The sequence below is a fragment of the Salvelinus namaycush genome, chromosome 21 (assembly GCF_016432855.1).
Source record: "Salvelinus namaycush isolate Seneca chromosome 21, SaNama_1.0, whole genome shotgun sequence".
Lineage (NCBI taxonomy): Eukaryota > Metazoa > Chordata > Actinopteri > Salmoniformes > Salmonidae > Salvelinus > Salvelinus namaycush.
The window spans coordinates 16405351-16422905 of record NC_052327.1 but is presented as its reverse complement, the minus strand read 5'-3'; the positions used below and the strand labels follow the sequence as shown (position 1 = coordinate 16422905).

The following is a 17555-nucleotide window of genomic DNA, read 5'->3' as shown; positions in this document are numbered from 1 at the left end:
CCAGTCTCTACAAAGATACTATCACGTTTCAGGTAAGACCCAGATGCAGACAACGTCGAAATAACAACAGTTTATTAATCGAACAGGTGCAGGCAAAAGGCAGGAGACAAAGGGCTGTGAGACATGGGTTTAACTCTGGACACATGAAAGGTAGGATGTATATGAAGGGTAAGGGAGAGTTTGCGGGATTCCACCCGGAGGGGCAGATCCCAGGTGGACAGCCATACCTTCTGGCCTATCCGATACCGGGGAGCCAGGGTCTGGTGGCGATCAGCTTGTTGTCGATACCTGAAGGTGGTCTTGAGGATGGCCGACCGGGCTCTCCTCCAGGTACGACGACAGCGACGGACAAACACCTGGGTAGAAGGTATGCCGACCTCTTCTTCCTGCTCATGGAAGAGTGTGGGCTGATACCCCAGGGAACACTCAAAAGGTGATAGGCCCGTGGCAGAGTAGGGAATGGTGTTGCGGGCATATTTGACCCACACAAGTTGCTGGCTCCAGGTGGCCGGGTTGGCAGAGACCAGGCAGCGCAGAGTAGTCTCTACGTCCTGGTCGGCTCGCTCCGACTGGCCATTGGACTGGGGGTGGAACCCGGAGGACAGGCTGGCCGACGACTCAATGAGGGTGCAGAATGCCTTCCAGAACTGGGACGAGAACTGAGGACCCCGGTCGGAGACCATGTCTACTGGTAGACCATGGATCCAGAAGACATTCTGCACCATGAGCTGGGACGTCTCTTTGGCAGAGGGTAGTTTGGGGAGAGGAATGAAGTGGGTGGCTTTGGAAAACCGATCTACCACGGTGAGGATGGCAGTGTTGCCATCAGACAGGGGAAGACCCGTGACAAAGCCCAGGGAGATGTGAGACCAGGGACGGTGAGGGACAGGCAGAGGTTGGAGGAGACCAGCCAGAGCTTGCCGAGGAGTCTTGTTCTGTGCACAAACCGTGCAAGCGGCAACGAATGCGGACACGTCTAGGACCATGGTAGGCCACCAAATGCCAGGGTCTGAAGGGGAGCCCGGATGACAGGCAAGCCTGGAGGACCGTGGAGAGGACGGCGTCAGGAACGAACATCCGGTTATTAGGGGTTCGGCTGGGAACGCTGCACCTCACGGACCTGCTCCCCTATTCCCCAGCTGAGTGCCATCAACAGGCACGATGTGGGAAGGATGGTCTCGGGTTTCAAGGTAGTAGTCTTGGGGCTATAGCGGCGTGACAGCGCACACGGCTTGATATTCTTGGATCCCGGCCGGTACGAGAGGGAGAAGTTGAACCGTGTGAACAGCAGGGCCCATCTAGCGTGCCTGGAATTGAGGCGCTTGGCGGTGTGGAGATACTCCAGGTTCTTGTGGTCGGTCCACACGATGAACGGATGTTCAGCCCCCTCCAGCCAGTGCCTCCATTCCTCCATAGCCATCTTCACTGTGAGAAGCTCACGATTCCCCACATCGTAATTCTTCTCCGTGGCGTTGAGGCGATGGGAGAAGAAGGAGCAGGGATGTAGCTTGAGGTCCAGGGCAGAACGCTGGGACAGGACAGCCTTCACTCCGACATCCGAAGCATCGTCCTCCACCACGAACTGACGGGACGGGTAAGGATGGACGAAGTTGGGAATTGTGGTGAAGCGATGTTTGAGGTCCCGGAACGACCGGTCAGCAGCTGGAGACCACATGAGCTGAACCTTGGGCGAGGTGAGTGCTGACAGGGGGGAAGCCAGGGTGCTGTAACCCCGGATAAAGCGGCGATAGAAGTTGGCGAACCCCAGGAAACGTTGCAGCTGCACCCTGGAAGTTTGGCTGGGGCCAATCCACTACCGCTCTCACCTTCCCGGGATCCATTTGTACACTCCCTGCAGCAATGATGTAACCCAGAAAAGGGATGGTGGAGCGATGTAACTCGCACCTTTCTGCTTTCTTGGGTGGAGCGGGGGAAGACGAGGATGTCATCAAGGTAGACAAAGACGAACCGGTTCAATATGTTGTGGAGAACATCACTAACTGGAGCCAGGAACACAGCAGGGGCGTTGGTAAGGCCAAATGGCATGACCAGATACTCGTGTTGAAGGCGGTCTTCCACTCGTCCCCTTCCCGTATCCGCACCAGGTGGTAGGCGTTCCATAGATCCAGCTTGGAAAACACGGTGGCCACCTGGAGCGGCTCGAAGGCTGAGGAGATGAGGGGTAGCGGTTCTTCACCGTTATGTCATTGAGACCCCGGTAGTCGATGTACGGGGGCAGGGTCTTGTCCTTCTTCTCCACAAAGAAGAACCCTGCGCTGGCGGGAGAGGAAGAAGGACGGATGAATCCTGCAGCAAGGGAGTCCCCAATGTAGGTCTCCATCGTCTTGGTCTCTGGTCCCGACAGAGAGTACCATCATCCCCGAGGCGGAGTAGTGCTAGGGAGAAGGTCAATCCCGCAGTCATATGGTCGGTGCGGCGGAAGCAAAGTTGCCTGGGCCTTGTTGAACACCTCCCGGAGGTCCTGGTACTCCGCGGGAATGGCAGAGAGGTCCGGGGCAACTTCCGAGCCCCCAGGCAGATGTCCCAGGGCAAGTTGTGCTGACTTCAGGCAATGGCAGTGGCAGAACGGGCTCCAGCCCATGATGGCACCAGTAGACCAGTTAATGAGGGGATTGGGTCGCTGGAGCCAGGAGAATCCCAATACCACAGGAATCTGAGGAGACTTAATGAGCAGGAACTGGATAGCCTCGCTGTGGTTCCCTGACACACATAGGTTGATGGGAGTGGTGTTGTGGGTGACACAGCCTATAGAGCGCCTATCCAGCACTCTAACGTCCATAGGAATGGAGAAAAGCTGAGTGTGGATGCCTAGCTCGGAAGCCAGGGTAGGGTCTAAAAAGCTCTCATCAGCCCCAGAGTCGAAGAGAATGGCATGAAACAGAGTGCCAGTAAGGGAAGCAGAAAACTTCTCCATATGGCCCACCAGAGTACTCGCTCCTACCGGTGAGCCTGGTCTTTTAACGGACAAGAGGACACAAAATGACCACGAGTCCCGCAATACATGCAACTCTTAGTGTTGAGCCTGTATAGCCATTCCGCTGGAGACAACCCAGCTCTGCCTAGTTGCAGATGCTCGGGAAATGGTGGCTCGGCCGTCTTTGATGACTCTCGGGGAACCTCGGGTAGCCTCGGGTTATCTTGGCAACGGGGCCGTCTGGGAGTTCTGGGATGCCTCGGAGGCGAGGTGGAATCCTTGGACGGGCGATCGAAATCGAATCTCCTCTCCCTCCGTCGTTCCCGTAGTCGCCCATCGATCCTGATGGTCAAGGCGATAAGGTAATCGAGATCCATCGGTAACTACCGGGGTGCAAGCTCGTTCTTGACCTCCTCCAAGACTCCGTTTAGGAACATGTCGAACAGCACTTCCTGGTTCCAGGCACTCTCACCTGCCAACGTGCTGAAATCCACCGTCCTGCCGAAGCTGGAGTAGCTTCCGGGCAGCCTCTCTCCCAGAGAATGGGGCATCAAACACCTTCTTGACCTCTCCCCGCCTCCAGACTGACGCATATATGGCCTGCTGTTGCTCCCATACAGCTGTAGCCCAGGCGAGCGCCCTCCCGGACATCAGCGTGATAAGGTACGCTATCTTAGAGCGGTCCGAGGGTAGGAGGAGGGTTGAAGCTCGAAGATGAGGGCACACTGAGCTAGAAACGTCTGACAAGTGCCCGGCTCTCCATTGAAGCGAGGCGGCGCTGCTAACAGCCGAGTTACTGAGGGGCTGGGAGGTTACCGTAATAGTAGGCTGCCTCCCAGCCAACCCACGGAATTACTCCAGCAAAATGTCCAACGCCCGGTCATGGCGTTCGGCCAAGGTGTGGACCCCTCCATAAGGCCACAAAGCAATTCCTCGTGCCTACCAATGGTGGCTCCTTGGGAGGAGATGGCATTGCGCAGCTGGTCCGAGTCTGCTGGGTCAGTCATGGCCAGTTCGTACTATCACGTTTCAGGTAAAACCCAGACGCAGTAACAACAGTGTATTAATCGAACAGTGGCAGGCAAAAGGCAGGTCAAAGGTACAGGACGGCAGGCAGGCTCAGGGTCAGAGCAGGCAAAGGTCAGTAATCCAGAAAGGTGGGGCAAAGGTACAGGACGACAGGCAGGCTCAGGGTCAGGGCAGGAAGAATGGTCAACACAGGGAAAACTAGGAAACAGGAACAATTGAGAGACAGGAGCAGAAGGAAAAATGCTGGTAGGCTTGATGAAACAAAACAGAGAACACAGGTGTAAATAAACAGGGGATAATGGGGAAGATGGGCGACACCTGGAAGGGGGTGGCGACAATCACAAAGACAGGTGAAACAGATCAGGGTGTGACAGATACAGGCGCCCTTCCTAACTCAGTTGCCGAAGAGGAATGAAACCACTCAGGGATTTCACCATGAGGTCAATTGTCACGGATCCCTCAGGAACTTTCATTATGCACACCTGGCTCCTATTTCCATTGATTAGTCATTGTATAAGTGTGCCCTTTGTTCACCATTGTCCTGTTAATTATTGTAACAATGTCCGTTGGTCGTGTGAGTACCTGTGCCATGTTGTTTTGGCTTTCGTGCCATTGTGGAGTGCGCAGATGATTACGGGTCTCATCCTGTGTGATAATCATTGTGTGCTAGTGTTATTTATTCGAGGTACTCCTCGCTCTTTTGTTTGGGTTTTAACCCTGTGTTTTGTATACGTGTTTGTTTGGTCACCGTCCCCGTGCATTTACATGGCACGCTGTAATTTGGGAAAATAAAAAACCCTATTACGAATTCCTGCGCCTGTCTCCCGATCCCTTCATACCAGCGTGACACCAATTGGTGACTTTAAATCCGTTACTGAGTTTAATGGCTGTGATAGGAGAAAACTGAGGATGGAGTAACAACATTGTAGTTACTCCACAATACTAACCTAAATGACAGAGTGAAAAGAAAATATACAAATATTCAAAAATATGTTTGCAATAATGCACAAAAAATAAAGCATTTTGTTTGTGGCGAATCCAACACATCACTGAGTACCACTCTCCATATTGTCAAGCACGTGTAGTGCAACATTTTACTAGGCGTCATTACGTCATGTACCTATGTTATATAGGTGTGCATGTCAGCTTTGACATTGGTTTTGCACATCGACGTTAAACTAGATATCGGGCCGATGCTGATTTTGTCATTTTTAGAACATTTTATGAACATTTTTATGTTCACTGAAATATTGTGCATCCCTAACAGGATCTTCTTATTTAAGTGCATATCTTAAAGTAATGATTTCATACTGCCAAGTATTGTCGTCCATATGTTAATATCCTCTGATTTTGTACCATGTAGTCAAGAGATTGACAGTTCAGGTAGAGCTATGTCTATGAATAAATAAATAAATAAATACATTTCTGATGTGGAAGTGTGCCATCGTAAGGCAACCATTCTCTTGGCTGCTGTTGGGCCTTGTCTGCCTGTATGTTAAATTCAGTGAAGTCATCATTAAGCAGTAGCACATTGGGCAGACATGGGATGGGTTTAGACAAAATGCCTGATAATGACAAAGCCACAGATTGCCAAAAGAAGAAAACCTCTGGGAATTTCCAGACCATATAAATAAATGTGCCAGGAGTACCATGGGGACAGAGCATACAGACCGGGGTTGAGTTTATGTTCATCTGGAAAAGTTTTTTGGAGTAGCATCACTCACATGGGCAAAATTGTAGTGGGTCCTTTGGTGATTTGAGTTTATTGATGAAAATATGATGTTGGGACCAGACAGTAATCCAGTTAGTATTTACTGCTGGTACATCTTTGTTCCACTTTGAATGGATTGGTAATATCTTGGTTTGAATATATATCATTTGGATGCCCTTATTTACCCTTGCTGTCATTATTTTGTGGATAGGATGAGATAATAGATCAGAACCCCAGGGTACTCCATAAGCACGTAGGTTAAAAAGAAAAGAAAAATGAAGACCCAGCTATATTGTATTGCTTTATTCAACACACGTAGGCTACAACACTCCACAATGTCAGAGAGAGTATGAATTCCTCTCTCACTCCAAGCTGGAAAATATATTGGCTGGCCACCCAACCCAAAATGAGCCTGTAATTATTAAACAATGGCATATGGGGTTGATGATTAATAATATATTTTCAATGGCTCCCCATTGAACGCCATATTGTAAGCATTTGCGTGATGATATGGCCAAAGGTGAGTTTGGCTTTTTTGATAGAGATGTTGGACTATACCAGACCTTGGAGCCTGTACGGCTTTGCTAAATTCTCCTCCAGGGGGCGCCAGGCCATTGGGACATTGGGGATGCAGTTTCTTCCAATATCCCAGTGGGGGTGAGAGGGGAATCCTAGAGCTGTAGAAGTTTATCAGAGGAAGTATGTTCATCTTAATGATGGAAATGCATGTCTGAAAAGAGTTTGAATTTGTGCATTGAGACCATCTTTGTAGGTTTTACTTTAAAATTACAGTTACAGTTTTGACTTAAAATCGGCTTGAATTTATGGGAAGACTTGAAAATGGCTATCTAGCAATGATCAACAACCAACTTGACAGAGCTTGAAGATTTTTTTAAAGAATAACGTGTAAATATTGTACAATCCAGGAATGCAAAGCTCTTAGAGACTCGCCTAGAAAGACTTACAGCTGTAATCGCTGCCAAAGGTGATTCTAACATGGCATGGCAAGGCGACTGGTAATATGGCAGAATATAAACAGCGTAGTTATTCACTCTGCAAGCCAATCAAACAAGCTAAACGTCAGTATAGAGATGAAGTGGAGTCGCAATTCAACGACTCAGACACGAGATGTATGTGGCAGGGACTACAGACAATCACAGACTACAAAAGGAAAACCAGACACGTCGCCGAGACCGACGTCTTGATTCCGGACAGGCTAAACACATTCTTCGCATGCTTTGAGGATAACACAGTGGCACCAATGTGGCCCGCTACCAAGGACTGTCGGCTCTCCTTCTCCGTGGCCGACATGAGTAAAACATTTAAACGTGTTAACCCTCACAAGACTGCCGGCCCAGATGGCGCAGACCAGCTGGCTGGTGTGTTTACGGGCATATTCAATCTCTCCCTATCCCAGTCTGCTGTCCCCACATGCTTCAAGATGGCGACCATTGTTCCTGTACCCAAGAAGGTAAAGGTAACTGAACTTAATGACTATCACCACGTAGCACTCACCTCTGGCATCATGAAGTGCTTTGAGAGACTAGTCAAGGATCATATCACCTCTACCTTACCTGCCACCCTAGACCCACTTCAATTTGCTTACCGCCCCAATAGATCCACAGACGATGCTATCGCCATTACTCTGCACACTGCCCTATCCCATCTGGACAAGAGGAATACCTATGTAAGAATGCTGTTTATTGACTATAGCTCAGCATTCACCACCATAGTACCCACCAAGCTCATCATTAAGCTTGAGGACCTGGGTCTGAACCCCGCTCTGTGCAACTGGGTCCTGGACCTCCTGACGGGCCACCCCCGGATGGTGAAGGTAGGAAACATCACCTCCACTCCGCTGATCCTCAACACTGGGGCCCCAGAAGGGTGCGTGCTCAGCTCCTGTACTCCCTGTTCACCCATGACTGCATGGCCAAGCACGCCTCCAACTCAATCATCAAGTTTGCAGACAGCACAACAGAAGTAGGCCTGATTACCAACAATGACGAGACGGCCTACAGGGAGGAGTTGAGGGCACTGGGAGTGTGGTGCCTGGAAAATAACCTCTCACTCAACGTCAACAAAACAAAGGTGATAATTGTGACTTCAGGAAACAGCAGAGGGAGCACCCCCCTATCTACATTGATGGGGCCGCAGTGGAGAAGGTGTAAAGCTTCAAGTTCCTTGGCGTACACATCACTGACAAACTGAAATGGAATACCTACACAGACAGTGTGGTGAAGAAGGCGCAACAGAGCCTTTTCAACCTCAGGAGCCTGAAGAAATTTGGCTTGTCACCTAAAACCTTTAAAAACTTTTACAGACGCACAATTGAAAGTATCCTGTCGGGCTGTATTCCCGCCTGGTACGGCAACTGCACCACCGGCAAATGCAAGGCTCTCCAGAGGGTGGTGTGGTCTGCCCAACGCATTACCGGAAGCAAACTACCCCCACTCCAGGACACCTACAACACCCGATGTCACAGGAAGGCCAAAAAGATAATCAAGGACATTAACCACCCGAGCCACTGCCTGTTCACCCCGCTACCATCCAGAAGGTGAGGTCAGTAATGGTGCATCAAAGCTGGGACCGAGAGACTGAAAAACAGCTTCTATCTCAAGGCCATCAGACTGTTAAACAGCCATCACTAGCACATTAGAGGCTTCTGCCTATAGGCACAGACTAGAAATCACTGGCCACTTTAAGGAATAGAACACTAGTCTGGCATTAATCATCTCATATGTACACTACCGTTCAAAAGTTTGGGGTCACTTAGAAATGTCCTTATTTTCGAAAGAAAATAAAAAATAATTGTCCAATAAAATAACATCAAATTAATCAGAAATACAGTGTAGACATTGTTAATGTTGTAAATGACTATTGCAGTTGGAAACGGCAGATTTTCCAATTTACATAGAGAGTTACATTGCACACCCTTTAGTTTTCTATACAATTGGTACATTTTCTTTTACCTTAATTTATTAAGTTACATTTTTTACTTTGAATTTCAATAGCTATATCTATAGGATAGGAGGGCAACAACCCAGCAGCAGGACCGCTACCTCCGCCATTGTGCAAGGAGGTGCACTGCCAGCGCCCTGCAAAATGACCTCCAGCAGGCCACAAATGTGCATGTGTCTGCACAAACGGTCAGAAACAGACTCCATGAGGGTGGTATGAGGGCCCGACGTCCACAGGTGGGGGTTGTGCTTACAGCCCAACACCGTGCAGGACGTTTGGCATTTGCCAGAGAACACCAAGATTGGCAAATTCGCCACTGGCGCCCTGTGCTCTTCACAGATGAAAGCAGGTTCACACTGAGCACATGAGCACATGTGACAGACGTGACAGAGTCTGGAGACGCCGTGGAGAACGTTCTGCTGCCTGCAACATCCTCCAGCATGACCTGTTTGGCGATGGGTCAGTCATGGTGTGGGGTGGCATTTCTTTGTGGGGCCGCACAGCCCTCCATGTGCTCGCCAGAGGTAGCCTGACTGCCAATAGGTACCGAGATGAGATCCTCAGACCCCTTGTGAGACCATATGCTGACACATGCACATTTGTGGCCTGCTGTAGGTCATTTTGCAGGGCGCTGGCAGTGCACCTCCTTGCACAATGGCGGAGGTAGCGGTCCTGCTGCTGGGTTGTTGCCCTCCTACGGCCTCCTCCACGTCTCCTGATGTACTGGCCTGTCTCCTGGTAGCGCCTCCATGCTCTGGACACTACGCTGACAGACACAGCAAACCTTTTTGCCACAGCTCGCATTGATGTGCCATCCTGGATGAACTGCACTACCTGAGCCACTTGTGTGGGTTGTAGACTCCGTCTCATGCTACCACTAGAGTGAGAGCACCGCCAGCATTCAAAAGTGACCAAAACATCAGCCAGGAAGCATAGGAACTGAGAAGTGGTCTGTGGTCACCACCTGCAGAATCACTCCTTTTTTGGGGGTGTCTTGCTAATTGCCTATAATTTCCACTTTTTGTCTATTCCATTTGCAGAACAGCATGTGAAATTTATTGTCAATCAGTGTTGCTTCCTAAGTGGACAGTTTGATTTCACAGAAGTGTGATTGACTTGGAGTTACATTGTGTTGTTTAAGTGTTCCCTTTATTTTTTTGAGCAGTGTATACATATATATATATATATATATATATATATATATATATATATATATATATATATATATATATATATATATAGATATATATATAGATATATATATATATATACACAGTACCAGTCAAAACTTTGGACACACCTACTCATTCAAGGGTTTTTCTTTATTTTTACTATTTTCTACATTGTAGAATAATAGTGTAGACATCAAAACTATGAAATAACACATATGGAATCATGTAATAACCAAAAAAGTGTTAAACAAATCAAAATATATTTTATATTTCATTTATTTAACACTTTTTTGGTTACTACATGATTCCATATGTGTTATTTCATAGTTTTGATGTCTACACTATTATTCTACAATGTAGAAAATAGTAAAAATAAAGAAAACCCTTGGAATGAGTAGGTATGTCCAAATTTTTGACTGGTACTGTATATAAAAATAAATAAACACTGCCATGTTGATCTGAACCTTGCTGTTGGAAAACCACATTAGTGTCTGCCTTTCGGCTGTCGCTGATGCACCTCCACCGACTTCACTGCTCGACTTTCGTCTACAGTCAGTTGCTTTAGCCTTACCACTCAAACACGCCCATTAGGTAGCGTTCCATTGATTAGATGTTGCCAGAACTTACAACGCCTGGACAAGTATTTTACCTTTCAGCTAACAACATCATATGTTATAGCAATCTGTCAGTTCTTGACACAGTCAATGATGTGGCACGCAACTGTTGGTTGATGCATGCAACGTCTAAGCAGTGGAACACGACCAAATTCTGCCAAAAATGTGGCTCCAAAAAAAAACATTGGCACATTCACTGATTGTCCCCATTGAATAATTCACCACCTTATTCCAAATGATTATTTTCAATTTGGAGAATAGCCTATCCTGATTGAAGAAAAACCTATGATAATATAAGATCAGTTGCATATAATTAAAAGCTAGCCTATGAGCTCAAACCTCGGAATATACCATGTCCATGAAAGTCGTTCCAAGTTGGAATCCTGAAATGTAACATTCCTTTGGCATGTTAGGTGAAGAGCCACAAGGTCAGGTGATGTTGCCTGTCAGTGTACTGCAAATATGATTTCCCCCCCCCCCCTAATAAAACCGCGCTTGACATTTTGCCACGGTGTTCGCAAATGTCTCGTATTTGCAGACGAGTATTGCTTAATCATAGCCTATTTTGCTACATGGGTTAACAGGTGGACTGGTATTTCTAAAAACTGCCCACAAGAGTCCTAAAGACATATAGCTTGCCTAACCTACATCCCTTACATTGCATGTAAGCCTATATCACTGGAGGCTACATAACTTTTTAACTTCATTCAAAACTCACCATTATGATAAACTCCTTATGGAGGATAATCAGTGCCACTTTGAAAATGAAATGCTTAAAGCTAGAATCCTTAGTTGCTACATCCATTTTTGGATTTATAAATCAATTATATATAGGCTACCATTGATTCATGAAGAACATCATTTATAAATGCTTTATGAGCTTAGTTCAACTGTTGTACCTCATCAGAACCCAAAATATAAGCTTGATTTACCCCAAATGTTTGTAAACAATGTAAATGTAAACAAACCCTGTATAGCCTCAAAACATGGTTAAAACTATAATTTTGCTATTGTGGATGGTCAGCCCTTGCATCCATAGCTCTGTCTATGAATTTGAGTGTGGTAACATTTCTCCTAGCCTCGTCGAGAACCAGTCTTCCCTTTTCGTAAAGCCTGGTAAAGCCTGGTGAAGTCCATAACAGAAAGCAGCTACAAAGGGGCTTTGCAACACGTCAAACCAATCAAATGCCTTGCTTGGACGGAGAAAAAAAATACATAGCTTCAGCAATCCGGGGTTAATATCCTTGATTAAAACCCCATCAAAATATGTGTATGTATGCTGTGTTTGTGGTGACTTTCAATTTCAATAAATCACAGACTGTTGGCTACACTTGATACACTAAACATTTACTATAGCCTGTAGGTAGACATGCCCTCCCGAGTGGCTCAGCGGTCTAAGGCACTGCATCACAGTGCTAGAGGTGTCCCTACAGACACCTCTAGCATCACATCCGGCCATGATTGGGAGTCCCATAGGGTGGCGCACAATTGGCCCAGCGTCGTCCGGGTTTGGCAGGTGTAGGCCGTCATTGTAAATAAGAATTTGTTTTTAACTGACTTGCCTCGTTAAATAAATGTTAACTAAATGCCATAACCAGGGCTGGCTCCAGGTGTAAGCGACATAAGTGAAATGTTTCTCCAACCCATGGCCAAATGGGTCGAATTTCTGGAAATGTCCTTTAAAATTGCAAAATTTCTCTCTGCCGCATGGCAAAATTTGTAAAAATCCATGAAATGTGATATGAATGTCAAAATGTTCTATCCGCCTGAAGAAAACATGCTTTAAACTGAAAAAATGTATCTCTGCCCCATTGCAAAATAAAGTAAGTAGAGTTGCATGAAATGTGTTATAAAATTGCTACATTTTCTCTCCGTGTGGCAAAATGTGTAGAACTGCAGAAAATGTGCTTTAATCTGCAACATTTTCTCTATGCCCCATGTCGAAATGTGTTTCAGGAAATTAACATTAAATCTTACATGTTTCTCTCAGTCATCAAGAGGGGGGCCACCAACCAAAATCTCGCTTATGGCCCCAAAAGGCTAGAGCTGACCATAGCCATAACTTATTTTTTTGTAGTGTTCAAGCAGAGCAGTTGTAATGCCTTCATCTACCAGGAAAGCAGTGATGAACATTACATGCGGCACACCTTTCACAGGCATGTGGGGGTAGGGTTCTTGAATTCAAACATCCAGTCAAAATGTAGCTGCTGGACCATTGTAGCCATTCTGGCTAATACAAAATTCTCCGGACCGCCAAACGAGGTGTGACAACAACGTAACTTTGGAGGTATGGCCACGGAAGACTACATTTGTCCAGGCCCGTCCCTCAGCATTTTCCCCACACAGAGGCGGGATGACCGCTTTATTATTGTTTCAATGAACTATTCCAGCTTTACTAGGAATTTTTAAATGATAAACACATTTATATTTTCATATCAGTGTGCATGATTAATGCCACATCAATTGCAAAGTTAAAATTAAAAAATTGAAAATTTCTCATTTAAAATTGGCAGGTAAAAATGTATTCTAAACAAAATTGGGAAATGGCAAAAACTTATATATGCAATGTGTAAAGTGAAATTGAAACTGTATTTTTCAGGTTAGACATACTAATCGTGCATGTGTGGTCACTGAACAACCTCAATTACAATGCAGCATCATCCTTTGACCTCCTCCTCTTCACAGAGACCCATCTGAGCCTGAGGAGTCTGTCTTGTGATGGTGTTGTGATTATTGTTCTCTTTCAAAGTGTGCCTGCGGTGTGGTCAAGTAGCTGCTTGTGTAACAAAGGTGGTTCAGTGACCAAGCACCTGTGATGACTAACGATGTCTGATGTTACTTTGCCTGAGACAAGAAAAATTGCATTGGCTCCCCAAGCTAAATTGCCTAGGCTTTTGGTTAGCATGCCAAATGTTATTTTGGCATAAAGGAAATCGGGTCTGAACCCTGTTGTTTACTCTAAAATCTATGCACAAAGAGTGTGACGTGGCTAGGATGTAGCAATGCATGGTGGAGTCATGTTGAGCTCGTGGTTCAGCCTCCAGGAAGCAATTTGTATACACTTTGAAAATGAAGAGAGAAAATTGTACGTTGGGCAGTTGGAAAATGAAAACAAGCACTTTCTATTTCACTTTGAACATTACATTTATAATTTTCTGTTTACCATTTTCCATTTTCGAGGCACCATTTAGCATTTTCATTTAGAATTTTCGATTGTCATTTTAACACTGCAATTTCATTGTGACATGAATCATGCACACTGATATGACAATATAAATGCATTTGTCATTTTGATATTCCAATTTAGCATTTCATTTGTAAAGTGGCACTGATTATCCTCCATACAAGCAAAAAAGAAAACCCAAATCTTATTTTTTTATAGAACAAAAACAGCAACTGATGATGATGATATAGACCTAATAATCACTACAACAATCAAAGGCCTATGATGATGATGATGATGACAATAATAACAGTAAAGTTATATTAGCCTATTATTATTACTACTAATACTAGTACTGTTATTATTATCCGAGTACTTCCTCTCACCATCATGGAATATTTTGGCCTAGGCTATGTCTATCACTTTCAAAATAATGGAACTCCTTTTTCTTAAACATGTCAGTCAAATAGGATATCGGACACAATATGACATATACAGAGTTTCATTTTATTGTCATTCTTTTATTTTCATAACTTAAATTATTGAGTTTGTGCACCTGTTTAAAAACGTAGCCTATAGGTCTATGTGTCAAAGACACTCGTTTCCTGCAAAACTTTGCATATACACAAGTGTTGGAAAATCATGTAACTTTATCAAGGGCATCATATAAAATGGGGTAGGGTACCACACTTATCACAGCAAAACATAATTTGTACATAGTCTTCAATTATTCTCTTAAATTATTAGCCTATACATTTTCAAATAAATATCGACATTTTACAGTAATCCTGAGATTTAAAACAACAGTAGTGTGACATTATTATGTCAAATTCAAGGAAAATATGTACTAATAGAATAGTCCACAACATCTTTGCGCGGTCTAAACTCGCATGCGTAATTCCAGATTTGGGCAAATCAGTGTGCGTAAAGGCGCCTGGTTGGCATTTTAGCCTCGGCGCTTTTTAGTCAGTTTCGCCTGTGGCGAGAGTGGCAGGGGATTGGGATCCAGAGAGATCGTGTAGTTTTCGCATGTGCTTTTTCAGGTCAAAATTCCGGCAGAATCCCTTGCCGCAAGTCGGGCACGTGAAGGGCTTCTTGTCATTGTGCGTGTGCATGTGGAACGTCAGGTTGTACACTTGGTGGAAGGCCTTGTTACAGATGTTGCATTTGAACTGTTTCTCCCCGCTGTGCGTCAATTTGTGGTTCTTGTAATTACCTTGAAGATAAAAAAAAAAGTGGATGTCAACAATATTGTGAAGAGTCAGTGCCACAGTTGTCAGTCAATTCCAAATCATAAACTGAGGCATACATTGTACATTTAATCTGAGTTGAATTGAGCAACGTAAATTCAGTTCTGAAAGCAATCTAGATTTTCTTCTCAAAGCAGAATAAATAATAATCTCATATCCAGATATTGCAAATTATTCCATGTATTTAAGCTACTTTATTTGGACAAGTCGAGTAATGGTCATAACAAGGTACATTTCCAATCATATAATCCAGAACACTTAACATTAACATTCTTTATAACCTTTTTGATGAAATCCTTTGCCGCAGAACTCACAGACGAAGGGTTTGTAACCTGCATGGATTCGTGTGTGAGTGTTAAGAGTTGAACTCCGGTTGAACGCTTTTCCACATTGGTTGCATTTATGAGGTTTTTCCTGTGAAGGGCATATGAACAAATTAATGTGATTTTAGAAATCTAATATTATTTGGGTTCCAACTAAAGCTGTAGGCATACAGTACAATTGCAGATATATAGGCCTATAATAAACTAGACTATAGCCTATAGCCTACTGTTAAACAAGTGAACGTTGAGAATCCTATGTTCAACATCAGGCAAAAATAGTAATATTTTAGCCTAAAATACAATAATGGCATTGATGCGTTGTTTTATCAAATTTACCGATAATGCAGGCCTAGTTCCATGTTGTGGTTTTCATATAGCCTCGCTTAAACAACATAGAACACAGGAATGGCTTTGGGTATGATTATGATGATTGAATAGAATACCTGAGTATGAATAATTTTGTGGCGACAAAGGGTGCTTGCTTGTCGAAATCCCTTGCCGCATACTTTGCAGACGAATGGTCTCGCTCCAGTGTGCACGGGCATATGGCGCGTTAAATTGTAGTGGGCGTTGAACACCTGTGAATAGAAAATACAGATATTATGATTCTAACATGAACGATTTTAAATTATCAAGCAGGCCCTCAAGGCAGAGACTACCAGATGTACGAAATGGATGTTCTTACCTTTCCACAAACCTCGCAGGTGAATACTTTGGGTTTGCCACTTGGGCAACCACTGTTCAATTTGGAAGAGCCCTTGAATAGTTTGTCCGATATAATCTGTGCGCTCTCTTTCATGTAGTGATGGAGTTGAGTTTGGGAAATGTCTTTAACTCCGGATGCGTATCTGTCTGAACAGTGAGACATTTTATTTTTCTCCGCGAGGAAAGCTCTCTGGCGCGCATGCTGCAGTGGAGTGTTGAGAAAGTAGGAGGCCATGGGGTGGATGTTTACGATGCTGGCTGGGGGTGGGCATGCACTCTGCCCGCAGTTCAGGTAGCACACAGCCCCCATGGCATGAAAAGATGACTGGTTTACCACCCGTGGTCGAAAAAGTTTGTATTGTCCCACCGACGAGCTCAGATCTGGTTGTTCGTTCTTATAGTTCAAACCAATACTGACCAACTCATTTGAATTATACGAAGAAGCGTCAAAGTGACTCGTATCTAATCCATTAATATTTAGTTTATGACCCGGTTCGTATGCCAATGGCACTAATGGTATCATGCAATGCAGTGATGATGAAGTCATGTTGAGCGCCTGCTTCGGGTCCGTTTTGCCCACCGGGGTGTGATGGAACAGGTTGGGGAAAGGTATCGACTTTGGCTCGGGCGTCCTGGCCATAATCCGTTCGATCGAAAAAGCGAGAGGCTTGGTGGAGGTGATCATGTTTCCGCCCGCAGTCAAGTTTCCAGAAGCCGAGGGGGTGCCGAAAATTCCCGCTGAGTGGTAGAGCGCACTGTCCATAACTTTCAAAACAACACCTTTGGAAAGCAGGCGTTGGTGGTCCTTTTGTAGATACCTTTGATTCCTTCTCACTGCCCCGACAGAAAGGACATCATTCGGCACACTGAGTCGACGCGAGCCCCCTCACTGTTCTCGCTTGCGTTGATTCCGGAAAATCAGCACTTATGTCTAGCACGACTGCTCAATAAGGCGTGTTGAGTCAATAACGCAGCCAAGACCTCACCAATAGTCACCGCCCAAGAAGAAAAAGTAAAGTAGATAATTGCTCAATTCTCTTCCATCAATTCTCCACTTGTGGCCCATCTACTAGGCTACTGCTACCAGAACGTTTGTCTTACCCGCGTCGCAAAGGAGCTGTTCTTTGGTGGCCGGAGTCTTGTACAACTGTAAAGCGTTTGGCAAATCTGAGTTCCCCTTGTGGTTTCGTGTGACATCATTTGAAATCGCACAAGACAGGCGCTCTGTGGGGTCAGAGGATGTCAGCATTTGACATATCAGAATTTGATATCTTAATTGGTGCATGATATTTTAAGCATGCAACAATCTAAAATAATATAGGCATTGGTTTTACGAATGTGTATTATGCGTATATTAAAGATGAACTGTTATTTATAAAAATGTACAAAGCAGTAGATGTATAAATCCTCTCTACTATACTATAACTCAGCTATTAGGACCTAGTCCTAGGCCTATATTTTCAAATTGGTCAGACACATGAAGCTACCTTTTACTCATTGCGTTTTAACCGAATGAACAATTCTAATTGTCTCTATAGTAATCCAACAACAAGAAAACCCCACTATGCAGAACACATTACAATCTAATCTGAATTATAGTGGATACATTTTGATAAAAAGCTTTTGAAGCTTGTCTTAAGGTGTGGGCCTTACATTTTGGCTACTGTATAAAATCGAATATAGGCTACAGTA

At 44.9% G+C, this 17555-nt stretch overlaps 1 protein-coding gene across 1 annotated transcript; it reads right to left on the bottom strand.

Annotated features, from left to right (window-relative positions):
• Positions 1–14547: 14547 nt before the first annotated feature.
• LOC120066586 (fez family zinc finger protein 1-like) lies at positions 14548–16626 on the bottom strand. Its single transcript, XM_039018011.1, has 4 exons — positions 15844–16626; positions 15602–15736; positions 15117–15249; positions 14548–14801 (listed from the first exon to the last, which is right to left on the bottom strand). The coding sequence occupies exons 1-4, from the start codon at positions 16624–16626 to the stop codon at positions 14548–14550; spliced, it is 1305 nt and encodes a 434-aa protein (XP_038873939.1).
• Between the last annotated feature and the right edge of the window lie 929 nt (positions 16627–17555).